This window comes from Lepidochelys olivacea, assembly GCF_965140295.1.
Source record: "Lepidochelys olivacea isolate rLepOli2 genome assembly, chromosome: 2".
NCBI lineage: Eukaryota > Metazoa > Chordata > Testudines > Cheloniidae > Lepidochelys > Lepidochelys olivacea.
In genome coordinates this window covers 41,638,420-41,666,296 of record NC_140412.1, presented here as the reverse complement: position 1 = coordinate 41,666,296, position 27,877 = coordinate 41,638,420, and the positions used below count along the sequence as shown (strand labels likewise).

Sequence of the window (27,877 nt, the reverse complement as noted above, 5' to 3'; positions counted from 1 at the left end):
TTTGTGAGTTTGTCTGGCACTATTCTCACAAAATGTGTTAAGTCTTCCATAACAATATAGTCTATTAATAGTTTTTTCCAGTGACCTATGCTAGGAATTGTTGCCTGGGTCCACATATTTAAGATTGTTCCTTTTGCTATAAAGAGCAAGAATAGGAATAGTTTGCTTATTTGCAATAGGAAACTTTTTAACCGGCCCTAACAGAAATGTCTTAGAACTTGAACAGGGTTTCATCTCTAATATTTTATTATTTCTCTCAGGATGGTTTTCCAAAATTTTTGTATCATCCAGAAGTCCCATATCATGTATATGAAAGAGGGCCTGGCTGTTTTGCATTTCATACAAATATCTGAGGCAGTATAATATGTTTTATTATATAGAGGTAGATGAACATATGTTTGGTAAACTAAAAAGTACTGAACTTGCACTATTTGGTTAGTAGTAAAGCCAATATTTATCATCTGAATTATCCCATTCCATTCTTTTACTTTTATTTCATATTTACAATCTGCACTCCTTGACTTAATAGCTTCATCCAGATTGTCCTTTAAAAACATAGTCATGAGGTTATACATTCTAGATATAACGTTGATTGCTGACACTTCAGACCTATGTATCAAATTTCCTAATACAGATAGTTTTGTTGGTTCCTTTCTTCTCTGAAAGTGTTTTCTCAGGTTGCACATAAACCCGGGTTGCACATTTTCTCTCTCTTTTAAATACATCCGCTGTATTTGTTTGTTTTTAGGATTGTCCATCCCTAAAGAAATCCTACCACTTATCATAGCGACATTTGCCCCAACATCTAAAAATTTCCTTATTCATCTTGGGTTTGAAAGCACTGTTATTTTTTATCTTGGATATTACTGAGATCTGCTCCTTTTGTTAGGTCAAGTGCTTCATCTACACCCAATTAGTAAGTGCACTTTTAAGTAATGGGTGATATTTCATGGTTACCAGAATTTGGGGATACAAGTCCAGCATAGTATTATATAATGAGATTGGGTTTGCTAGTTTCTGTTTTATCTGTATCCGTGATGGATTCTCTCTGTTAGAAATCCATTCCTGTACTGGTCTAATTTGTACTGGTTTATAGCATCTGTTGGAGTCTGGTAATGCCTGGCCTCCCATCTCAACTGGACGTTTCAGCCAATACATTTTGATATTTGGTTTCTGATGTGACCATAGGAATCTCTGAATAGCTTTTTAAAATTTTTTAAAGAAATTTTTGATAGGTGTAGAGGGAATCATGAAAAAAGGATTGGCAGGACATTTATTTTAATCTATCACAGTCAATGGTGATAAAAAGGAAGATTACAACTTACACTAATACAGTCACCATGGTTACAAAATTGCAATAAATTTTGTACAAAGTATGTCATGTAAGGTATCAATGGAAAAATTATAGACTGCTAAATATTATTATCCTGTTTAAATCCATATGTCATCTTTGTATATGAAGTTATGAATATTTTATATGTGTTTGTATCTCAAATGTTGTTTTCTTGGGTAATGCCCCAAGTCAGATTTGCATCAAGGCTAGCCAGCCTGCTTGATGACCCATTAAAGACAATCAACTCGCCCAGTGAGCCCCTCCTGGAGATGTTTCAGACAGCACTGAGGCAATGGTTCAGCAAGTCATGTAAGGGCATGTGATAAGGACACGTGATCTAAGACTCCATCTTTTGCCAATAACTTTCCATGCACTTGAGCTGAATATATAGGAGACTTTACATTACTACTTTGTCTGCAGTCCTGCTCCTCAACTCTGGACTGTGATTTTCTAACATAAGGAAGCTTTGAACAAAGGATTGATGACCGCCAATCCCTTTGGATAATCCAGAGGGCCTTTTTGCAAGCTAGCGGATTTACCATCACTGCTATGAACCTGATCTACAGACTCTGAAATCACTTGTAATGTATATGATTCCTTTAACCATTTAATAACTCTTTTCTTTTCTTTTCTTTTCTTTTCTTTTCATAAATATTTAGTTATAGTTTTACTAAAGGAATTGGCTACAGTGTGGTATTTGGTAAGATCTAAAGTATATGTATTGATCTGGGGAGTGGCTGTACCTTTGGGATTAGAGGTGTAATTAATGTATATGTATAATTAATCTGGTTTTTAGTAACTTTGCATCATAAAGACCAGATGTCTGGGTGGTGATAGGGGCTGGATTGCCTAAGGAGACTGTGTTTTTGCTTCTTGTTAACCAATGTGGTGATACAGGAGCTCACTTTTGTTACTGACTTGGTGAACTCTAATGTTAGAATAACCAACAGTTTTGGGGTGTGACTGCCCTGTTTTTATCAGTCTGTTCTGAATTTGGCATTCTCAGCCATGACCCACATCAGGCCCGGTCACAAATGGTAATAATGTCTACCTTTCTAGGTCACCATAAATAATTTTCATTACGGAGCAAGACAGAATGCTGCAGACATTGAAACTCATGATCCTACAGGGATAGCCAGCAACAAAAGACAGAGTACCTAAAGAGAGAACACCATTCTTTCAGACAAGAGGCGAGTTGTATGTACAGAATGGCATTCTATTCTGGGGAGGAAGAGCAGTTATTTCATCAGCTTTTAGGAAAGAGATTATGCACAAAGTTCATTTGTCACATCTGAGAATTGAAGGTGGCTTAAAGTGAGCCAGAGAAATTATGATACTGGGCAGGAATGAATGAGCACTTACAGATGTAACTTTAGCACCCTCGTGGCCAAAATGGAGTCTGCTCTGCAGACAGCTCTGCCCAAGAGACAGCGTTTGCAGGAATGCAGCAGGAAAAATTCCTTCCACCCCAGGGGCACCTGTTCCAAACCCCCCCAGAGTGAACACACCCACCCACAGGAAAAGTACAATGGATATAACAAAGGGAGATATTTATTTATAGAGGGATGAGAGGAGAAAAACAACAAGGGGAAATGTAGGGGGAGCAGTGGAACAGGCTTGCATCCAAACCAAGGCCCCACAATCCCAGTGGTAGCACAGTCTGAAAGGGCAGACACCCAGCAATGTGTCTGCACGCAGAGTTCAGGAGTCCTTAGCAGAGTTTCAGTTCAATGGTGAGTCTTGGGTGCTTCTGGTCATCTTCGGCGCCAGTGAACTTTCCCCAACAAACCCCTCAGGTGCCCTCTTCTACCGCTCTCTGCAAAGCCACACAGAGCAACCACCTCCCCACTTAACTAACTGGCAGCCTCCCTCCTTATTCCCAATGAAGAGTCACAAGCCCCAGTATTCACAGCCCCATGCAGCTCTGGGCAGCAGTGATACTAGGTCCAGCTCTTGCCTGTCCTTCTTGGGCAGTTCCTCCCTGGCACAGTGCTCCTCCTGGCTCCTGTCCTGGGATGTCCCCGATCAATCGGCCGCCCTGTCCTTCCCAGGCTTCAGGCAGGTTCTCTCTCTCCTTCACTTTGTCCAGGGCCTCCCCTCCCTGGACTACAGAGCCACACCCCCAAGTTCCCCTCCTTTCTCTCACTCCTCCCCCTCCCCTATAGGAAAAAGATTTAAAGGGGCCATGCTCTCTAAACCCCAAGGGGTTACACAGACATTCAAGAAAAAGTGTGATGTATGCAGGTCGTAGGAAGGCTGTCAGCCAAAAGAGACCCTGTGGCAACATGAAGTTCCAGAACAACCATTGGCAAAGGTGGGAGTGGATTTGTTTACTTTGGAGACAAAGGATACATGATCATTGTAGACTATTTTTCTAATTTCTGGGAGATAGACTTTATCAGACACAGGGTCCAGATCAGTCATGTGGAAGATAAAAGCACACTTTGCACAGTATGGGATACTGGATATTGTGGGTTCTGATAGTGGAACACGGTTTGCTTTAGGAGAATCATAGAATCATAGATTATCAGGGTTGGAAGGGACCTCTGGAGGTCATCTAGTCCAACCCCCTGCTCAAAGCAGGACCAATCCCCCAATTTTTGCCCCAGATCCCTAAATGGCCCCCTCAAGAATTGAACTCACAACCCTGGGTTTAGCAGGCCAATGCTCAAACCACTGAGCTATCCCTCCCCCAGGGGGAGAGTTTCAGAATTTCAGTAAGGACTGAGATTTTGATCACGCATCTTCACCGCGGTATGGTCAAAGCACAGGGGTATGGAAGAAGGTGGGATATTTCCCAGGGAATGCCTTACTGTTAAATGATGAACTAGCATTTGGCTGAGCCCTCAAGGGTTAACACATTGTTGTTAATGTAGCCTCGCACTCTACAAGGCAGCACAAATGGAGGGAGGGGAGACAGCATGGCAGAGAGAGACAGAGACACACACCCTGTGTGTGGGGGAGAGAGAGATGCATATTGCCCCTTTAAGTACGCTGACCCCATTCTAAAGTACATTGCCTTTAAAAAAATCAGGAAGTTGAGACACCAGCTGCAGCCAGCAAGTTCTGTCCATCCTGAGCCCTGTCCTGTCCCCACCCAGCTCTATATGGAGAAGGGGTAAGCAGGGGGCAGGAATAGGTGGAGGGGGACACCCTGACATTAGCCCCTCTCTTCCCCCTTCCCCTGCACAGCAAGCAGGAAGCTCAGGGAGCAGCTCCAAGGCAGAGGGCAGAAGCAGCACATGGCAGTGAGGGGAGGGACAGCTGAAATGCTGGCAGATAGCCTGCTGGGCGGCTGCCGCACAGGGAACGGGGAGCTGATGTGGGGCTGCTGGTCCACGCTGGTTCCAAGCCCCCACCACTAGCTCCAACGAGCTGCTCTTCCTGCAAGCAGTGGACAAAGCAGGTGGCTGCCAAACGATGTTATAAGGGAGCATTGCACAACTTTAAACGAGCATGTTCCCGAATTGATCAGCAACGAAAGAACGTTAACCGGAACAACTTTAAGTGAGGAGTTACTGTACTAGATTACTGGAATACTCCCTCTCCAGGGCCAAATTCTAGTCCAGCCTAAAGACTGATGAGCTGGAGAATGAAGACACTCTTGCTGACAAGCTGAATGTTGTTTGATCCTGGGTATCCAGGTGCTTCACTTGGCAAACTACAGAGAAACCAACAAAAAAGACAAGTGTTTTATTACAACAGATGTGCAAGATTGATGCCAGATCTGGAGCCAGATGACAAAATGCATATACAACCATTAACAGAACAGGATAAATTCTGGCACAAAGCTGCAGTGGTGCAACCAGGAAACCAAAGATCATATCAAGTGCAAATGGTTTCACCCTCACTATCTGTCCATAGTCTCTGCAGGAAAATAGCATCAGCTGGGGACCCTGAACTGGAAGAAGAGACGAGGTGTATGCTTTCTTGAATCAGACGGATTCTTATAAGGAACCAATCATAGTCAAGCTCCATTTAATTGGCAGAATGTGAAAATGGAGCTTGACAAAGGGGTAGTGGCTACAGAGTTGGGGCAAGAGAATGAGAAAGTTATTGCTGATGCATTCACCAGCTTGATTTTGTCTGTACCTGAGCTCTATTCAAGTTCTTCAATGGGGGGAAAATTCCTGTACTGGGGAGAATGGAAGTCAAAGTGAGGTATGGGCCCCAGAGGGCTCGTCTCCCTTTCTTTGTAGTAGCTGGGGAAGCGCCAAATCTTTTTGGTTGGAATTGGCTCTCTGCCTTGAAAGGTGGCTGGAAAAAGACTCCTGGGACCTTTGTATCACATGAGTGCAGGATCAATCAATGGCCTGTTGAAAAGAGAGGAGCTGAGAGAACTCCAGGATCTCAGGGTGAAAATACATGTAGATCCCACAGCACGCCCTCAGTTTTGTAAGGTCTGCCCTGTTCCTTATGATCTACAAGCCAGGGTAGAAGAGGAACTTCAGGGATTATCTGTCCAGTGAAATTCTCTGAATGGGCTATTCTGGAAGTGCCAGTAGTAAAAGCTGTTGGCTTCAAACATCTATGCTATGATTACAAACAAACTGCAAACCAGGCTACCTGCTTGGAGTAGTACCCTTTCATTGCATAGAAGAGCCTTACCAAGCTAGATATGTCGCATACTTACCAATAGTCCTGGATGAAGACTCGCAGAATGTGGTCACTATCAATATGCATAAAGGACTCTATAGGTACACCTGCTTTGCGTTTGGGATTTCCTCTGTTTATGCTATCTTCCAAAGAGTTATGGAAGGATTATTGGCTGGATTGCACCAGCCAAAGATGGTATACCTAAATGATGTTCTCATGACAGGAGAGACAGAAGTGGAGCATCTATGGAACCTAGACGAAGTCCTACAAAGGTTAAGGGAAGTCGGGTTGCAACTCAAGTGCTCAAAGTATGTTGTAATGGCCAAGAAAGTGATTTATTTTGGAAGTGGTGTTTTGGGAAAAAGACTGCGAACACTAGAAGAAAATATGAAACACAATCATGACCATCAACAGGTCACTTGCTTTTTCTCTCCTAGAGCACTTGTTTAGATTTGCAGTTTTGTGGGAATGCCCAAGTGGCTGCCTGGTATGACAGTAAAAGTTACAGACCTGGTTTCCTGTTAGGTTGCTGTAGGACATTCCCTCATCAGATGGCATATAGGTTTGCCTGAGGAGGAGGCAAGGAACCCAAGTCAGGTTAAATGGACTCGAGTGGTGGATCAGTGGAGGCTACTGTTCCTATGATTCATCCAAGTTCAGAATTAGGAGAAGTAAATAATCTGCTCCTGTTGGAGCAGATACTGGAGTGGATCTCTTAGTACTTAGGTGCTTGTGGAATTTCCTCCTCTCCTGGCTATGCTGGGAATATCTGCTTTAGTCCGCCACCTCTGCACGAGACAACGCAAACCCCCTGTTCACTTGGACCTGTAGATAGAGTGTTGCGGGGGAAAAAGGGGGCAGAGTGACTTGGGGCAGAATAATCCCCTTTTCCCTTTTTTCCACATGAGGTCAGGTAGACTTCTCTGCACCTCTAGTTAGAGTTCCAGTTGTTATACTGAGCTGTTGATTTTCCTATCAAGGAACTTTTGTTGAACTTGGAGGGGGAGGGAAGTTGTATCCTGGGGGTTCAGGATAGTTATTATAGGATAGTCCATAAACATGTATTCTGGGGTGGTGAATTTTGCCTGGTCCCTGGAGGCCATTTTGTAAGTTAATAAAGAAGCAGTTGTAGAGGAGAGAAGACTTGGTGTGTTATGCTCTCTACATACCCTATGCAGCTGTAACAGGCACCAACAGCATCACTGGTCCTGATGCATGTAGCTGTGAAGTGATCTTTAAAGTAGCTAGGAGTCAGCCCAGTGAGAATTTTAATAGATAGTGTAATATTGTTTTTAGGAAACTAAAGTGAAATAGATTATTTATAATACACCGTATGGAAGCAGATTTGACTATACAGTTCAAGGGGCAAAACGTCCCATCAGAATAAACTAGTTAATTTCATATACGGAAAGGTAAAGAACAATATAACCAAAATACAGAGGACCTCTGCAACCAAACTGAGAGGACCAACTAACAGCTGTATAAATACTCCATTGTTACCTTTTATTCTACAAAACAACAAATTGACATTTTTTCAGAGAAAGCAATTTGTTTTCTTGATAGATATCTGCTCTGGTAAAGTCTGTGTATTGCATGAGCATGACATGAGCATATTAATTTCTGGGAGCTATAGTCTGAATGCATTTGGGTAATTGAATGAGATTTGCAATCCAGTGGCAGTCAGGATAATGACAATCGTGTTTCTTAGGAATATAAATTATATATCTGTTTCTGAGCATAAGTATATAAATGAGGGAAATGTTCATTTAGGGAACATTTCGTCCAGTGATATGTGTAGCAATGGAATTTAAACTGCTAGAAGTTACCTGAAACTGCATGGGACTGAAACACACACACACACACGGCCTAAAAAAAGAAATGCACTTGGACTCTGTCCAGGAAAAACAGCTGTTAGTCAAATTTGCATGTCTGTGTTGAATAATATTTTGCAACTAAAGACATAATGATTTACATGTGGTTTCCTTAATAACATGAATGGAAGTAATATGATGCATGTGGAGTGATTACTACATTTGTGATTCATTCAGTCTAGGCAATCAAGCAACACAAGATTATTCTAAAAATCCATTCTATCCCATCTAGTTTTTACACTTGTGTGTGTGTGTGTTGTGTGTGTGAATATTTTGCTTACAAAAGATGTCAGATTAATATCCCTGGATTAAATTAGTCTATCCACAGACAGGACAAAAAAGACAGTGACAGGGAGGCTTTCCACATGCCTTGCTGTTGTGACACCCACCTGACATGGAGGCACCCGCTCTAGGAGTGAGAGCAGTTCAGTCTCCATTCCCATTCAATCCTTCATGTTTCTGTTGAGACCGCTAACAAGGTTGCCAGTTGTGGTGGTGATATTATGGTCCACTTATCCACTAGGGGCTGGACTCAGACCAGCAAACTCTGTTAACGTGGACCACTGAGCATTATCAGATGGTAATAGCTTTGATCGCTACTTACATGGGCTGGATTTGAAACAGTAATATTGAACTGCCCTACTTTACCCAAACTCTCACTTCTAATGAACAAGTTCTGTTCTTGCTGACTTTCAACTTTTGTTTGCCAGTGATGGTTTGTGTTCTAAGTAGAGATGGGCCTAAATTTCAAAGCTCTAATCTGAATCCCCCACAGATCAAGAGTGTTTGGATCTGGGATTTTGGTCTGCTTTGGACTAGGGCTGTCAATTAATTCCAGTTAACTCACGCAATTAACTAAAAAAAATTAGGTTTCAGAGTAACAGCCGTGTTAGTCTGTATTTGCAAAAAGAAAAGGAGTACTTGTGGCACCTTAGAGACTAACCAATTTATTTGAGCATAAGCTTTCGTGAGCTACAGCTCACTTCATCGGATGCATACTGTGGAAAGTGTAGAAGATCTTTTTATACACACAAAGCATGAAAAAATGGGTGTTTACCACTACAAAAGGTTTTCTCTCCCCCCACCCCACTCTCCTGCTGGTAATAGCTTATCTAAAGTGATCACTCTCCTTACAATGTGTATGATAATCAAGGTGGGCCATTTCCAGCACAAATCCAGGATTTAACAAGAACGTCTGGGGGTGGGGGGGAAACCAAGGGCCTATTTCCCGTCCACAAGCACGACCCCCCACAGCTCCCAGTGGCCGTGGTTCGCTGTTCCTGGCCAATGGGAGCTGTGGGAAGCAGCGCAGGCCACAGGGATGTGCTGGCTGCCACTTCCTGCAGCTCCCATTGGTCTTGAACAGTGAACCGTGGCCACTGGGAGTTGCGGGGGGCCGTGCCTGTGGACGGTCAATGTAAAAAAACTGTCTTGCGGCCCGCCAGCAGATGACCCTGATGGGCCATGTGCCGAAGATTGCCGACCCCTACTCTACTTGAAACTGCTTGTTTGAAAAAACACAACCACCAAACTACTGTTATGTACTATATCTGTTTGGAACACAGTTTGCTTTGAAAACGAATCACACTATAAAATTAAAAACTCCACTTTGTGTGTGTGTGTGTGTGTTCGTTCATATAGAATACTAAACCTGCTATGCATATTTTCCCTGTCGGGGAAGGTCGGCCAAAAAAGATCATGAAACATCCAGAAATGTAGCATTCCTGGCTCCAGTCTGAGCACTTCAATTTACCAATTAAAAAACTGCAGATGTGCAAAATCATTGTGAAAATACTGTGAGTAGCATTTTTCAGGGGACTCTGAGAAACTGCTTCACTTTACAAGGAAGGGTGGGAAAGCAGAAAAGTGGTCTTGTGAGCAAAGAGTGGAGAAAATTGCTTTGAAAACTCTGGGGCTGTATCTATTTATTTAGCTATTGGTGAAGTAGTGATACAAATATATTGTCCCAGGTAGTGTGATGTAGCATGCACTTTATTTATTTGCAAGCTATGTGGCACTAGTTTATGGTATTGTTTCCAAACGAATTTATGGCAACCAGAAAAGACAACTCCTGAAATGCGTGTAAGCAGTGTCAGGATGAGCTCCACCCTGACATCTGGTGGTGAGGTGTGGCAAGTTGTGGAAAAGAACTTCAGGGGCAGATCTCATTTGCATAGGCCTAGAATGAGACCATAGCTGCCCAAATGGTCACTTTGGCTGCTGTGGGATCCCCAGTGTCTCTGTTATTGGGGCAGGAAGAATAAATTGTTATTACCCTGATTATGGGAACTGTGCTTGGAACTGTACGTGGCCTTTTGTTACGATGGAGGGATTCACCATCATCTAAGTAGCACTCGCTAGGCAAGGGTCATGGGTTCCAAAACTGTGTGAATGGAGAGAGGCTGGGGACAAGTATTAATACTTGGTGGCATGGGCCCCTTGGTGAGGGCCTTACATGCTGATTGCACTTCCTCCTCTCTCCACTGTGGAATATCAGAGCTAATTTTGATTTCATTAGAAGTCTAGTTATAGGCTGCTGAGCTCACTTTGGGCTGACAGTGCCCCAGCACTGGGGCTCCCCTACTATAAGCTGAATTCATCTAAGAGCTGAAATCACTGAGTGTTGTGTTAAGTAGTGGGGGAGCCTGAAGATATATTGTGGAGCAGTTTGCGGGAGGGCTGGTGAAGCAGTTCGACACGGAGCAGTGTGTGGATGGCAGGAGCTGCTTGTGGGCCGTGGAGCTGAGTGAAGGAGTTCGTGGGGCGGCTGGCGGAGCGGAGCGCAGCTGAGCGAAGGAGTTCGTGGGGTGGCTGGCGGAGCGGAGCGCAGCTGAGCGAAGGAGTTCGTGGGGCGGCTGGCGGAGCGGAGCGCAGCTGAGCGAAGGAGTTCGTGGGGCGGCTGGCGGAGCGGAGCGCAGCTGAGCGAAGGAGTTCGTGGGGCGGCTGGCGGAGCGGAGCGCAGCTGAGCGAAGGAGTTCGTGGGGCGGCTGGCGGAGCGGAGCGCAGCTGAGCGAAGGAGTTCGTGGGGCGGCTGGCGGAGCGGAGCGCAGCTGAGCGAAGGAGTTCGTGGGGCGGCTGGCGGAGCGGAGCGCAGCTGAGCGAAGGAGTTCGTGGGGCGGCTGGCGGAGCGGAGCGCAGCTGAGCGAAGGAGTTCGTGGGGCGGCTGGCGGAGCGGAGCGCAGCTGAGCGAAGGAGTTCGTGGGGCGGCTGGCGGAGCGGAGCGCAGCTGCGCGAAGGAGTTTGTGGGGCGGCTGGCGGAGCGGAGCGCAGCTGCGTGAAGGAGTTTTGTGGGGCGGTCAGCTTCAGATCACGTAAGGTGCCTCTTACCCCCGTCCCATTTCCACCCAGGTTGGGAGGTAAAGCTCCGCCGATAAACTTTCGAACTCTGGGGCTGCCCTGACCAGGGACAGAGACTTTTGGGGCATTGGACTTTTGGGGTTGCTGGACTCAAGAACCAAAGGGAAAAGGGCATGCCCCAATTTGCCTGGGGTGGGGTTGTTTTTGCTCATGGGTTGTGTTATGAATCCGGTTGGTGGTGTTTCCCCAACATAATGCCACATTGTTTCTCTCTGTTATTAAAAGACTTTTGCTACACTCAGACTATGTGCTTGCGAGAGGGGAAGTATTGCCTCTTGGAGGCGCCCAGCGGGGGTGGTATATATTTGTCCCAGGTCACTGGGTGGGGGCTCGAGCCGGTTTGCATTGTGTTATTGGAATGGAACCCCTAGATATTGAACCCGGTATACATGCGCGAATGTGTTCCCTCTGGATACAAGTCATCCCTTTAATGATTGATGTTGAGATGACTGACAGCTTACAATGTATAGGAAACTTTCATTGGTATACAGAGTCAGAAATTCACATTTTAAAAGAAGATTGTTAGATACCTTTTAAAATATTTTAATGTGGTATTCTGAGAGAACAGTACAAACTCATTAAAGTTTTATATTGTTTTTTGTTGAATTTTCCACACAAGTCTTCCAAAAGCTATTTACTTTTAAACCTGGCCCTTCTCAGCTATAATCATTTCCATGTCCCCAGTATAATGCCATACGAAGGCTGAGAAGTAGGCCACATAGAAGTTTCAGGCCTGTGAGAAGAAAGAAATTAAGAATCCTCTCTATATACACACACATTATTTTATGTTCATGTTTTTGTTATGGTTTATTACGTGGGCAGGAGGGGAAGGAAGCAAAGAGGGGAAAATGCCCCAAAACTGTGCAGAGGAACTGAATTGAAAGTAGCACTAGTTTTGGTCCTGCACAATAGCACTTCCCTGTGGTTGCTCAGGAAATTGATTCTTAGTCCCTTACGTGTATCATCTGTTCTGAGTTGGGAGCACAAGTAATGTTCATACCTAGCTGAGAACAGCTGAAACAAGTGAGGACAACTGAGGAACTCTAGGGCATCAGAATCTGTGTCCCTATGATCCATGTAGATGGCAAGATGTTTGTGCTTCATTCCAATACTCCATACCTGAGTAGAAATTAAAGAACTATTTGAACTCATTTCTTTCTTTGGTGCTCTGGGAGGGGAGGTACTAACTAATGCTATTAATCATAACCATGGTGCTTGGGTACGGGTGAATACAGAAAAAGCAGGAAGGAAGAGGTAAAGACAGGAACAATGTAATGATCTACCACAGTGATTGGTAATGGAGCATTTGTGTATGGAAGGAAATGGAAGAGACTGGATAAGATCCCTGCTGGAACATGATGGAAGGTTTTGGCACAGAGAGAATGAAGAAGTGACTGGAGGCTGTAAAATATGAGAGAAAGCTTTTCTCCAAGTCACCCTGCTGAATGACTTTACAATAAGGAATGGAGGAGGAGATTGAGAAGGGAGGAGGGAGAGAAAAGAAAATGAAGGATGGAGAAAGGCTGTGCAAAAAAAACACTCAGAATTATTCATATGTATTTATTTTTGATGATAACCACAAAATGCGGTAAGTACTTTCCAAACGGAAAAGAGGGGACAGTAATTGCCTTGAAGAGCTTGCAGTGTAGGTTCAAGTTTGATGTGCCTTTGCAAAGCTTTTGCACTTCCCTGGATTTATTTATTTATGTGTATCTACATCCTATTGAAGCTTTTGGCAAGCATTTTTTATCTTGAATCTCTGTGAATAAAGTGAGGCTCTCCTTGCTAGTGAATTTCAAGTTTGCGTATTGTTTATTAAGTAAAAGCCATAAGTTCTCTGCTATTATGGCCAGGAGGCCAGACCTACTCCTGACAAACTAAGGGTATGTCTACGAAATTAGGTCGATATTATAGAAGTCGATTTTTATAAATTGATTTTATAGTCGATTGCGTATGTCCATACTAAGCGCATTAAGTCGGCAGAGTGTGTCCTCACTACCGTGGCTAGCATCGACTTACGGAGCGGTGCACTGGGGGTAGTTATCCCATAGTTCCCGCAGTCTCTGCCGCCTATTGGAATTCTGGGTTAAGCCCCCAATGCCTGGTAGGGCAAAAACATTGTTGCGGGTGGTTTTGGGTACATGTCGTCAGTCACCCCTCCCTCCGTGAAAGCAACGACAGACAATCGTTTCGCGCCTTTTTTCCACGCAGACGCCATACCACGGCAAGCTTGCAGCCCGCTCAGCTCAGCTTACCGCCACCGCCACTGTTGTGTCCTGGGTGCTGCTGGCAGCAGACAGTGCAGTAGGACTGCTAACAGTTGTCATACACTGCTACCGCTGCAACTCTGCTCTGCTGCTATTGTCTCAATAGCGAATTTCTCCATGTTGTCTGTCTTGAGCTCCCAGGTACGTGTGTTCTTTCTCGGGAAATGTGTGCGGTGCTAACCATTGTCCTCCACCGCTTCCGCTGCACCTCTGCTTTCCTGCAGATGCCATATCACGGCAAACATGGAGACTGCTCAGATCACCGTGAGAGTTATGAGCATTGTAAACACTCGCGCATTATCCTGCAGTACGTGCAGAACCAGAACCTGCAAAAGCAGGCGAGGAGGCGACGGCAGCACGGTGACGAGAGTGATGAGGACATGGACACAGACTTCTCTCAAAGCACGGGCCCTGGCAATTTGGACATCCGGGTGACAATGGGGCAGGCTCATGCCGTGGAACGCTGATTCTGGGCCCGGGAAACAAGCACAGACTGGTGGGACCGCATAGTGTTGCAGGTCTGGGATGATTCCCGGTGGCTGTGAAACTTTCGCATACGTAAGGGCACTTTCATGGAACTTTGTGACTTCCTTTCCCCTGCCCTGAAGCACAAGAATACAAAGATGAGAGCAGCCCTCACAGTTCACAAGCGAGTGGCGATAGCCCTCTGGAAGTTTGCAACGCCAGACAGCTACCGGTCAGTCGGGAATCAATTTGGAGTGGGCAAATCTACTGTGGGGGCTGCTGTGATCCAAGTAGCCAACGCAATCACTGTGCTGCTGCTAACAAGGGTAGTGACTCTGGGAAATGTGCAGGTCATAGTGGATGGCTTTGCTGCAATGGGATTCCCTAACTGTGGTGGGGCGATAGACGGAACCTATATCCGTATCTTGGCACCGGAGCACCTTGGCAGCCAGTACATAAACCGCAAGGAGTACTTTTCAATGGTGCTGCAAGCACTGGTGGATCACAAGGGACATTTCACCGACGTCAACATGGGATGGCTGGGAAAGGTACATGACGCTTGCATCTTCAGGAACTCTGGTCTATTTCAACAGCTGTAGGAAGGGACTTACTTTCCAGACCAGAAAAGATCTGTTGGGGATGTTGAAATGCCAATAGTTAACCTTGGGGACCCAGCCTACCCCTTAATGCCATGGCTCATGAAGCCATACACAAGCACTCTGGACAGTCATAAGGAGCTGTTCAGCTATAAGCTGAGAAAGTGCAGAATGGTGGTAGAATGTGCATTTGGATGTTTAAAAGCGCGCTGGTGTAGTTTACTGACTTGGTTAAACCTCAGCAAAACCAATATTCCCATTGTTATTGCTGCTTGCTGTGTGCTCCACAATATCTGAGAGTAAGGGGGAGACGTTTGTGGCAGGGTGGGAGGTTGAGGTAAATCGCCTGGCCACTGATTATGTGCAGCCAGACACCAGGGCGATTAGAAGAGCACAACAGGGCGCGCTGCGCATCAGAGAAGCTTTGAAAACCAGTTTCATGACTGGCCAGGCTATGGTGTGACAGTTCTATTTTTTCTCCTTGATGAAAACCCACCCCCTTGGTTCACTCTACTTCCCTGTAAGCCAACCGCCCTCTTCATTTCAATCACTGCAAAGGCAATAAAGTCATTGTTGTTTCAAAATCATGCATTCTTTATTAATTCATCACACAAATAGGGGGATAACTGCCAAGGTAGCCCGGGAGGAGGGAAGCACCGGGTGGAGTGGTGGATGAGAGGAGGAAGGAAGGACAAGGCCACACTGCACTTCAAAACTTATTGAATGCCAGCCTTCTGTTGCTTGGGCAGTCCGCTGGGGTGGAGTGGTTGGGTGCCAGGAGGCCCCCCCACAGCGTTCTTGTGTATCTGGGTGAGGAGGCTGTGGAACTTGGGGAGGAGGGTGGGCGGTTACACAGGGGCTGCAGCAGTGGTCTGTGCTCCTGCTGCCTTTCCTACAGCTCCACCAGATGCCAGAGCATATCAGTTTGATCCCCCAGTAGCCTCAGCATTGCATCCTGCCTCCTCTCGTCTTGCTCCCACCACCTCTCGTCTCCCTCTTCCCTCTTGTCCTCGCGTTCATTTTCTGCTTTCCTGGACTCTGACATTATTTGCCTCCATGCATTCTGCTGAGCTCTTTCAGTGCGGGAGGACTGCATGAGCTCAGAGAACATTTCATCGTGAGTGCATTTTTTTCGCCGCCTTATCTGCGCTAGCCTCTGGGACGGAGATGATAGGGGCAGCATTGAAACATTTGCAGCTGTGGGAGGAAAAAAAGGGAGAGTAGTATTTAAAAAGACACATTTCAGAGAACAATGAGTAAACTCTTTCACGGGAAACCAAGCTGTTAACATTACATAGCACATGTGCTTTCGGTACAAGGTCGCATTTTGCCTCTTATATTGAGAGTCTGTTGGTTTGGTGTGAGAGATCACACACGCAGGGCCAGGCAACAGAATTTGGCTTGCAGGCAGCCATGGTAAGCCACAGTCTTTCGGCTTCTTTAACCTTTATAACATGTGGGAATGGTTTCAAACAGCAGCGCCCTCCTTTCCCATATCAAGCACCCATTGGGTTTGCCATTTAAAAGGAGGGGCTGCGGTTTTCATGTTAACCAATTCTCCCCCACCCAATTCTCTGGGATGATCACTTTCCTGAGGATAACACAGAGAGATAAAGAACAGATGTTGCTTGAATGCCAGCAAACACCGGGACCATATGCTGCCATGCTTTGTTATGCAATGATTCCAGACTATGTGCTACTGGCCTGGCATGGTAAAGTATCCTACCATGGAGGACGGAATAAGGCTGCCCTCCCCAGAAACCTTTTGCAAAGGCTTTGGGAGTACCTCCAGGACAGCTTCATGAAGATGTCCCTGGAGGATTTCCACTCCATCCCCAGACACGTAAACAGACATTTTCAGTAGCTGTACTGGCCGCAAATGCATCCCAAGTCTTCAGGGCAAATTAACCATGAAACACGCTTGCTTTTAAACCATGTATTATATTTACAAAGGTACATTCACCAGAGGTGCCTTCTCCAGCTTCATGGTCCGGGAGCTCGCCTTGGGAGGGTTGGGAGGGTATTGGCTCCAGGGTGATAAACAGTTCCTGGCTGTTGGGGAGAACGGTTTCCCCTCTTGTCTGCTGTGCACTATCTTCCTCTGACCTGGAGCGGTCATTTGCCTCTTTGGTTCTTTGGTAGACTTGCCTGAGCTCCTTAATTTTCACACGACACTGCTGCGGGTCCCTGTTGTACCCTCTGTCCATCATGCCCTTGGAGATTTTTTCAAACATTTTTGCATTTCGTCTTTTGGAACGGAGTTCTGATAGCATGGATTCATCTCGCCATAGAGTGATCAGATCTAGTACCTCCCGTTCTGTCCATGCTGGAGCTCTTTTGCGATTCTGGGACTGCATGGTCACCTGTGCTGATGAGCTCGCCATGCTGGCCAAACAGGAAATAAAATCAAAAGTTCCCGGTGCTTTTCCTGTGTACCTGACTAGTGCATCCGAGTTGAAAGTGCTGTCCAGACCGGTCACAATGGAGCACTCTGGGATAGCTCACGGAGGCCAATACCGTTGAATTGCATCCACACTACCCCAAATTCAACCTGGGGATGTAGATTTCAGTGCTAATCCCCTTATCGGGGAGTAGTACAGAAATCGATTTTAAGAGCCCTTTAAGTCGACAAAAATGGCTTCGTCCTGTGGATGTGTGCAGGGTTAAATCGATCTAATGCTGCTAAATTCGACCTAAACTCGTAGTGTAGACCAGGGCTAAGAAATCTTATGCAAATATGCGTGAATATGTGAGAGCTTGTCAAACCCAAGCTTTGTCTGTTTTCATAGCAGAAGAAAATCAGAACTCAAACCTTTATGAATGTCAGTGCCTAAGAACTATTTTTGGCACACGATGAATTAGTGAACCCCTTTTGAGACAAGCTTGGTAAGGTTTCCATTGTTCTACAAGGGAGGTGTCAAGAATAAGAGGAGAAGAGGAAAATATTGAGAGAGAGAGAAGAAACAAAAAGAAATTTAATCCTGCCTCAGCATGGGGAATGGACTAGATCAGTGTTTCCCAACTGATGTGCCATCACAGCCGAACAGGTGTGCTGCAGAATTTTTTTTTAAAGTACATGTGAGAACAAGGGGGGGTAAGCTGCCTTCTGATTGGCTGTCTGTCCCATGGCCCTGCCTCCTCCAGGAGCGCAGCAATCAATCAGAGCTTAATCTCAGAGCTCTTGCCCCTTCCTGTCCTTTGTGAGCAATCGGTTGGCTCCTCTGCCCCTCCCCTTCCCCCTCTTGCAGCTGAGCACGAGGGGAAGAGCCCCTGGAGCTCAAGATGTGCCATTGCAGAGAAAAGGTTGGGAACCACTGGACTAGATAACCTCTTGAGGTCTCTTCCAGCCCTAAATTTCTATGTCTTATTAAAAAAAACGAAGAAGAAGAAGAAGAAGAAGGGGAAGAGATGTGGGAAACTAGAGAAAGAGAAATGGCTTTGTTCTCCATGAACTTATCTAATTCTTTTTTTAACCCAGTTACAGTTTTGGCCTTCACAACATCCCCTAGCAACGAGTTCCACAGGTTGACTGTGTGTTGTGTAGTACTTCCTTTTGTTTTAGATCTGCTGCCTATTAATTTAATCGGGTGAGCCCTGGTTCTTGTGTTACGTGAAGGGGTAAATACCACTTCCTTATTCACTTTCTGCACACCATTCATGAATGTATAGACCTCTATTATATTCCATTTTAGTCATCTCTTTTCCAAACAGAAAAGTCCCTGTCTTTTTAATCTCTCCTTTGGTGGAAGCTGTTCCATACCCCCAATCATCTTTTCAGGGATGGGATGATCAGAACTGCACCCAGTATTCAAGGTGTGGGCGTACCATGGATTTATATAGTGGCATATCTTCTGTCTTCTTATCTATCCCTTTTCTAATGGTTCCTAACATCCTGTTAGCTTTTTTGGTTGCTGCTGCACGAGTGGATGTTTTCAGAGTCCTATCCAAAATGACTCGAAGATCTCGTTCTTGAGTGGTAACAGCTAATTTAGAAACTATCATTTTGGGATAGTAGAATTATGTTTTCCAATGTGCATTACTTCGCATTTTTCAACATTGAATTTCATCTGTCATTTTGTTGCCCAGTCACCTGGTTTTGTAAGATCCTTTTTTCACTCTTTGCCGTCAGCTTTGGACTTAATTATCTTGAGTAATTTTGTATTGTCTGCAAACATTGTCACCTCACTGTTTACCTTTTTTCCAGATAATTTATGAATATGTTGAACAGCACTGGTCCCAGTATAGATCCTTGACAAACCCCATTATTTGCCTCTTTCCATTGTGAAAACTGCCCATTTATTCTTACTTTTTGTTTTCTGTGTTTTAACCAGTTACTGATCCATGAGAGGACCTTCCCTCTTATCGCATGATTGCTTACTTTGCTTAAGAGCCTTTGGTGAAGGCTAAAGATAAATAACTTGATTAAGAAACACCTAAGGAGGTTCATAAAGGTGTAGGTCAAAGTTTTCACAAGTGACTAATGATTTTTGATGACCGTTTTTGGGAGCCTAACAGGAGACACCATAGTGGGGCCTGATTTTCAGAAAGTATTGCAAACACATCTTAGGAAAACAAGGCCCTTTTAATGAAGTCTCTGGTTGGGTACCCAAAACTACTAGTCACTTTTCAAAATCTTGGCTGTAAATAGCATGAAGGGAGAGGAGCATTATTTAGTATAATGGGTATAATTAGGAATAATATGTGAGAAAAATGTAGACTAAATATCAGAGAATTCTTCCTGATAATGAGATCTGTTAGCCTACGTCTCCTAGGGGCATTAGTGGAAGTCCCACTGCTTGGCAAACTAGTAAATATACATTAAATCTCAGTGTAGCCAGCTCTTCAATTTAATAACATGGTTTTAGCCCTGACTGGAACCAGTCTCCCCAGAAGGTCCAGTGCTCATGGATTTTCAGCCCTGCCCAGGAGAAACCGTTCTCTGATTAGCTGCCTTCCCCATTTTCCTATCTTCTGTGGAACAGTAGCTAATCAAGGCTTCCCACTTCTCTCAGGAGCAGAGGTGAGTTTTGGGGTGGTGAAGGGGGAGATGGAGCAGCCAATAACATTTTCAGAAGACGGGAGGAAGGAGAAGAAAGCCCAGCAGCTCAGGGTGGCACTTTCCTCCTCCCCTTCTGTGAAAAGTTGGTCACTCTGCTCTGTCTCATCCCTCCTTCCTCTCCACTCTCTATTCCTGCCACAGGAGACCTGTGAAGGGGGAGCAGGAGTGAAGAACACTTGAAACTGACCTCCCTCCCTGCACTTGGATAGATAGGGGAAGAAGACCCTGCTGCAGCTGCTACCCCAAGCTGGGGAGGGGTTGAAGAACCCCCACAGCTGCCAAATGTGCAGAGGTGTCTTATGGGGCAAGGGGCTGGGATGGGGAGCAGAATCAATATGAGGCTGGGAGGTCAAAACTGATGTGGGGGCTGGGTGTGTATAATTAATTGCAGGGCTGGGGAATGGGGAGATGGAGCAGACATAGAATTACTTAATTAGATTTTGGAGGTTTGCAGAGAAGCTAGAATCATGGAAATGTAGGGCTGGAAGGGACCTCAATAACTTATCTAGTCCAGGACCAAGTATACCTAGACCCTCCCTGACAGCTGTTTGTCTAACTCGTTCTTAAATAGACTTCGTGTGTTGCTGGTGATATTATTGGGCCCCCAAAGCTTTTGGTGACCACGTAGTCGCCAACTGTATAGCAGCATTTTATACAAATCTGTGTAATTTGATCTCAGTTGGATCCTTTCAATGAGAGCCAAAATCACCTTATTCTGTACATTTGGGAGAGTTGCAGCACTGTAATTGTCACACTCCCCCTGGAGGTGGGCAGAGGGAGTTTAAAAATCAAAAGAAACCAAAAACTGGTAGGTTTCAGAGTAGCAGCCGTGTTAGTCTGTATTCGCAAAAAGAAAAGGAGTACTTGTGGCACATTAGAGACTAACCAATTTATTTGAGCATAAGCTTTCGTGAGATACAGCTCACTTCATCGGATGCATAAAGTGGAAAGTACAGTGAGGAGATTTTATATACACACAGACCATGAAAAAATATACATTGTAAGGAGAGTGATCACTTAAGATGAGCTATTACCAGCAGGAGGGTGGGGTGGGGGGAGAGAAAACCTTTTGAAGTGATAATCAAGGTGGGCCATTTCCAGCACATTTCCAGGAGTTAACAAGAACGTCTGAGGAACAGTGGGGGGCGGGGGAGGAATAAACAAGGGGAAATAGTTTCACTTAGTATAATGACTCAACCACTCCAAGTCTCTATTCAAGCCTAAGTTAATTGTATCCAATTTGCAAATTAATTCCAATTCAGCAGTCTCTCGTTGGAATCTGTTTTCAAAGTTTTTTTGTTGAAGAATAGTCACTTTGAGATCAGAAATCGAGTGATCAGAGAGATTAAAGTGTTCTCCGACTGGTTTATGAATGTTATAATTCTTGACATCTGATTTGTGTCCATTTATTCTTTTACGTAGAGACTGTCCAGTTTGCCCAATGTACATGGCAGAGGGGCATTGCTGGCACATGATGGCATCTATCACATTGGTGGATGTGCAGGTGAATGAGCCTCTGATAGTGTGGCTGATGTGATTAGGCCCTATGATGGTGTCCCCTGAATAGATATGTGGGCACAGTTGGCAACGGGCTTTGTTGCAAGGATAGGTTCCTGGGTTAGTGGTTCTGTTGTGTGGTGTGGTGTGTGGTTGCTGGTGAGTATTTGCTTCAGGTTGGGCCTACAGACAGCCTCCCCCACCCCCATTCCTCAGACGTTCTTGTTAACTCCTGGAAATGTGCTGGAAATGGCCCACCTTGATTATCATTTCAAAAGGTTTTCTCTCCCCCCACCCCACTCTCCTGCTGGTAATAGGTCATCTTAAGTGATCACTCTCCTTACGGTGTATATTTTTTCATGGTCTGTGTGTATATAAAATCTTCTCACTGTACTTTCCACTTTATGCATCCAATGAAGTGAGCTGTAGCTCATGAAAGCTTATGCTCAAATAAATTGGTTAGTCTCTAAGTTGCCACAAGTACTCCTTTTCTTTTTGCAAAAACTGGTATTAACTTTTCTTCTTTATGTCATACTTTTTGGGCCAGTCTCATCATTTTGGAGGGATGTGATTCATGATTTTTGGACTTCTGGGGCTGACGATACCGAAATCTGCTTTGGCCAGGAGTTGGACTAGATGACAGAATAGGTCTTTCCCATTTCTAGAGCCTAGGAATGTGCCGCTTCTCATATGAACTACTGAAGATGATTACTGTCAGGTCTGGAGTTGTTTGCCAAAATTGTGAATTGCTTATCTGCTCCATGAATAAGTGGATAAGCTCCCAAAATTAAGGAGAAAGTACATAGGGCAAGTGAGAAATTAAAATTTGCAAAATGAAGGAAATGAGGAAGTGCCAAACAAAAAGGTCAGAAGTCTTGCAAAAGTTTAAATGTAAATGGAAGAGAATTGTTCTCACACTGGTAGTCTACTCACCCCAAAAAAACATTCTTTTCCTCAATTAATCAGTTATATGTGATACAATGATTAAAGTTTTATTTTTCACTGAACTAAGCTCAGTTACATAAGCATTAATAATGTCAAAGCTGTCACACAATAGCCACCAACCCATCAAAATTGCACCTTTAAACAATCTAATTGTTGATCTTTTTAAAAAATATTCATTTGAAGACAAAGATTTAAATCCACAAAGAAACTATTGTCTTATTGTCAAGTAGCTGAGGTTACCATAGATAAGAATTTTACTGATGAAAATCATACTGATGTATTGTATCACTAGTGGAATCTATCCCTTACTATCAATCCATTCAGTGCTCTATAGCACAGTCCAGTACTGTTGTGCAGATACTGTGCAAGATTCTCTACACAGAGATCTGCATCTGAACCCCCACGTGGGGAATTAGGGAACCGGAGCCATTGAGGTGAGTCCAAATCCTTAGATTTAAATTGAAAATTCTTTGTGAAACACAAAGGGATTCAGGTGTGAGGTTCCAGTTTTGGCCTGTCCTTACTGGTGACTAGCTAGTTTTAACACCAGCTTTCCAGAGAAGCAGCTTTAGCCCTTCTTCAGTGGCTGGCTTTCTTCCCTTTTGCATGCACTCCTGCAAATTACCCCACATCACACCTATGTTGTGTTTGTTTTATTTTGCTTTAGCTAAAACAAGTAATAATTAGATAGAGCACTAAGATAATGAGATGGAAAATTGGTTAATATGCCAGCAAGCCTGTATCCCACTACAACTGGAATTCCATTTCTGCTCATTTTGGCTTATGTTCCACATCCTTTGATTTTGCAAGACTATGTGGCTCTTGCTTATTCGTCTGCTTATGAATAAAGCTGTACTGTAGATTCCACAGGAATAGATTCATAGATATTTAGGTCAGAAGGGACCATTATGATAATCTAGTCTGACCTCCTGCACAACGCAGGCCACAGAATTTCACCCACCACTCCTACAAAAAAAACCTCACACCTATACCTGTGCTATTGAAGTCCATGCAGTTACTTTATGGTCAGCAAAAAGCATTTCTATTCTATACCTACAAATGTTTTTGGTTGCCTGTGAAAAGGCCTCTGATTTAGTGAATGGAAACGGATCCTTTCCTTTCCTTCTCATTGGCAGAAACATGTATTTTTCAGCTGTTCACAAGAGAACTTAAACAAGGGCTTGTCCACACACAGAAGTTGCACCGATTTAACTTTAAATCAGCTCCCTTGTGTGTAGGGAGATCACTTGTCTGGCTTTGAGCCAGACAGTCCTCTTTTGGGGTGGTTTGTCCTGCGTCCGGCACTAGAACAAAACCTGATGTGGTTTTCTCTGATATTGCATGGGGAATGCCATTTTTAAGAGCCTGCTGCTCCACCCCCTCTGGCATGACCTTGAACACACCATGTGTGTGAGGTAACACTGGTGGGGGGACATGCACCTAAACATGGTGCCCACCAAGCAGCATGACCTCACCCACAAGGTGTTTGAGGTCACACTAGTGGGACAGAGCAGCATGCACTTAAAGATGGTACCCTCCATGTGGAATAACCTCACACGCAGCGTGCATGCGAGGTCACGCCAGTGGGGACACTTTTTGTGCAGCATAACCTCACATGCACTGTTCGTGGAAGATGACGCCAGTGCGGGGGAGGGTCATGCCATTCTTGGAAGTCCTGGAACCTTCAGTATCCCAGGAATCTGCAAGTGGCTACCCTACTTGTGCATATGTATTATACAATCTTGATTGACGTGATCACATACTACATTTTTCATAAGACTCCTGCCTCATTTGGAGCACAAGATAGATGGTGATCTGGATAGCGAAGTAGGCTATTGTCTATACAATCCTGCCCGATTAGTGGCTGAAGTTGAAAGGTGTGTAGTGAATGAGACCAAGGGACTGCAGGAAGAGAAAAAGGTGGTCCCAAAGTTAATACCATTGAATTCCACCATGGAAAATTTGATTCCAATTTTCCTGTGTGATGGTAGGCCAAGTTACTTTACTTTACACAGTTGGCTACACATTACGTGTTCCTTATTTTCTGTGTGCCCAATTTGAGAGCCTGAGGTATTATTGGCAGAAGTGCTGACTATTCCCAGCTGCCGCTGAAGTCACTGAGAGTTGTGTTTGAATGTGTACAGCACTATGTATGCCAACTTCTCTGAAAAATCAGGCCCACTGCATCTCAGATTGGACACACAAAACTAGGAGACAGTTTTAACCTTTAAACACTCTGTGTCTCAGTTCCCCCTCTGTAAATAGGGATAATAATACCACCATTCATCACAGATAAAAATAATTAATTAATGTATGTGAAGCAATCAGATACTTTAGTGATGAGTTCCATAGAAAAGCCCATGAGGAAAGTAATAATTCTGTCTTCAGAGCAGAGTTTGAATAGTGTGCAGTAAGTCAGTCATAGGGCCACAGTTTGAACAATGAGGACAAAACAAAATATTGAATAGCTGCTCATTCAGTGAGCATTGCCCATCCTGTGCACTGAATGAAGTAGGGATCCAGTGGAAAAAATAGTATGTGACCATGCAATTAAAGACTATATGATAAATACCTATGCCAACTCCTCCTTTCTCCTCTTTCCCTCCTGACAGTGGTAAAAAGTGCTGAAAGGTAATGGGAATAGAGAAAGATTAAAACATTAATGAGACAGCTTAAAGAGTGTGAAAATTGGATTAGGGAAAGTGGAGGAGAAAGGAGAAAAGAGGGATTGTTGGAACAAAAGAGGGACTGAAAAAGCATTGAAGATGATGAGAAGAAGAGAGAGAAAATGTAGGGGAAGGATGAGGAGGAGGAGGAAGAGAGAAGGGAAGAGGGAATAACAGGCACTGAAAAAGCCAGAGGAGCAGGAAAGGAGGTACAAGAGAAGGAAAAGAAAGTGCAGTGAGGGACAGATATGACCAGAATGTTTCTAGAAAGTGTGCGTGCACATGTGTGCAAGCGCACGCATGCCATGGAAATTGTACTCTGTGGAGATCATCCCTTTGCACTGAAGAGCAGCTGAATTGTAGAAAAGTAGTATTTGGTCCATGGTTGGACTTTGCTTTCCCTTGAGATACATAGTAGCTCATTGTTTTGACAACACAGTTGAATCTTTGGGCCAGCCTGATCTGCTTTGTATTTTAGAATTCTAGTCAAATAGCCTTTGTTTTTTTCCCTCTTCCAGAGAATGCTTGCAACCGCAAACGTCTTGATCTCGTCTTCATCATCGACAGCTCTCGCAGTGTACGTCCTTACGACTTTGAAAAAGTGAAGGAATTCATTTTAACCATCTTGCAGTTCCTAGACATCAGTCCTGACGTCACCAGAGTAGGCCTCCTTCAGTATGGCAGCACAGTCAAACATGAGTTTTCATTGAAGACGTTCAGGAGGAAACATGATGTGGAACGAGCAGTGAAAAGAATGATGCACCTGGCCACTGGCACCATGACTGGGCTGGCTATTCAGTATGCACTGAACATTGCATTTTCAGAATCGGAAGGGGCGCGGCCACTGAGCCAGAATGTGCCCAGAATTATCATGATAGTGACAGATGGGAGACCACAGGATCCTGTGGCAGAGGTTGCAGCTAAAGCCCGGAACTCAGGCATCCTGATTTTTGCCATTGGTGTAGGAAGAGTGGATATGAACACCTTGAAGTCCATTGGAAGTGAACCTCATGAAGAGCATGTCTTTTTGGTGGCTGATTTCAGTCAGATTGAAACGCTAACCTCTGCATTTCAGACTAAACTGTGCGGTAAGACAACTATTTGTGGATTTGAAAGCCTGGGTGAAAATATTCAGAGTGAAAAACAAACATGCAAAAACATCAAAGAAAAATTACTTAGGTTTTGTGGTGCAACATAAAAGCTAAGCAGAAAGCTAACTAAACTAGAAAACATTGGAGCCTAATTCATATAAAATGTATACACCAATAAAAGAGATTTATCCAAAAGACACTTAGCATAGCAGACATAACTGGGAGGGAGAGAGCCAATTCTGCTGTTGGACCTATAAAAATGTGATTTAATTCCTAGTGAAAATATGCAATTAGTGAAATACACATACCCTTCTTTTACCATTTATTATTTATTATTATTATTTTAGCATAATTTGCCATCCTTTGCTACTTAAATGTCATAAGTAATTTGATTTATATTTTTAAAATATTTTTCATTTAGTACTGATCTTTAAATTTGTAAGCCTCACGGTTGTCAGATTCTGGGTACAGTCCAAACCAGGGAGGGGTTGTGCCATTGCCTGTCCTGTAACCCTGGGTGCCTTGAATTGCTCTGCTGCTGTAGCTCCCTTATCTGGACACTCCCAGTCATCTTATTAGCATGCACTGAGTGTCTGCGAGATAAGTACCTCTGGGTCTGCAACACTGATTCCAGCAGCCTGCTTGTTACACCCAAGTCTCACATTCGTATCCACCAGATTTTATGTACATCTTGCAAGATGACCCCAACACCCCACAGTCCTGAATTTTCCCAAAACCGCAGGCTCTGCAATGTGCAGTCCTTTTCTGACCAATCAGAGGTTTGTTTGCTCCGCTACAGGGACAAAATGCACAGCTTATCAATTTAACTGGAGTTAACAATCACTTCAATTCAAACAGCACTGGGTTGGTTTAGATTAAAAGTAAAAAGTTTATTACCAAAAGGGGAGAGGATTATAAATGAATTCAGGTATGAAGCAGAGAGTTAGAAATGGTTACAAGCAAATAAAAGTGAAAAACGCTTCCTAGAGATTAAGATTTAACAAAATTGTAGTTTTAGTTCAAGGTCAGATTCTTACCACAGTACCTTCCAGCAAGATGGCTGACCACCCCTCTGGCTAGGATCTTCCACAAACTCCAGAGAGTTCTGTTCCTTTTAAAGGTAACTTGGGTTCTTTGCCCCTCTCTTTCAGAGTCCAGTGACCTTGTGAAATGGATTCTTCTGAAGGTTCCCCCCCACACACACACACACAAAATAAGGTTAATTCAAGCCGTGGGGAAGGAGACGTGGAATCTGGTGATGAAGGAAGGAAACGCTGGTTTCCTTCACCATTGGTGTTTGCAAAAATGCAAATGTTTCTGTTCTTCCCGTTGCGATGCAAACGAGTCCTTGCCATGTGATTGCCAAATGACTCTGATGACACCTGGCTGGAGGCATCAGCTTGTCCTTTATCTTGGAGAAACCTGTTTACCCACTCCCTTCACATTTGTATGGTTCCTTGGGCATTTACTGTACATACACCATGCAAGAATATTACTGATCAGTGTTATTAGTTTTCCAGTGACACCTTACATGACACATATCAAATACAGTTTATGACCTTTGTGAACTGGGGGTATGCTGAACTGGTCATGCCATTTGAAGCTTACTACCAGATACCAATGAGCCCCTCGCCCTCTTGTACTGGGCTGCTGTTAGGGTCACAATGTTCTCTTGGCTATAACCAAAATACAGAGTTCAGGCAGTATATATAGAACCCTTCCAAATTCTTATATATTGACACTGTGCAAAGAAATATCTCTGCACGTGCCTTAATATTAGAAATGAGACATGAAAACTAAGTAGTACTTTTGTTTCATCTACAGTCCTTTTTGTGTACAAAAACTTATGAACAGCCATTACTGCAGTATTGTTCATTCATGCAATAAAGTTAAAAGTAATCTTTGCTCATGTACACTATTTTGCAATAGGCAAATGGCTTTTGTGATCCTTCCTGGGGGTACCCGGGGTTGTGAGGCACCTCATTAAAACCCGCCCTTAGCATGAGGAAGCCTTGTCTGTGTCTGACAGGGGTCATCTCCCCAACTCCACCAGCCACAGGCCACACAAACATTCCCTTTGCAGGCTCCGCAGTTCCTCTGCAGGTAAGCAATAGGCACACTCCAAACCCCACGC

At 44.3% G+C, this 27,877-nt stretch overlaps 1 protein-coding gene across 2 annotated transcripts in view; it reads left to right on the top strand.

Moving 5' to 3' along the window:
* MATN2 (matrilin 2) overlaps nt 1–27,877 on the top strand; it is a 132,370-nt gene that overhangs the window by 17,886 nt on the left and 86,607 nt on the right. For both annotated transcript variants that reach the window (XM_084620298.1, XM_084620299.1), the window contains one exon: nt 25,171–25,740. In XM_084620298.1, coding sequence (XP_084476424.1) covers nt 25,171–25,740 — 570 coding nt within the window. The remainder of the gene's footprint in view (nt 1–25,170; nt 25,741–27,877) is intronic.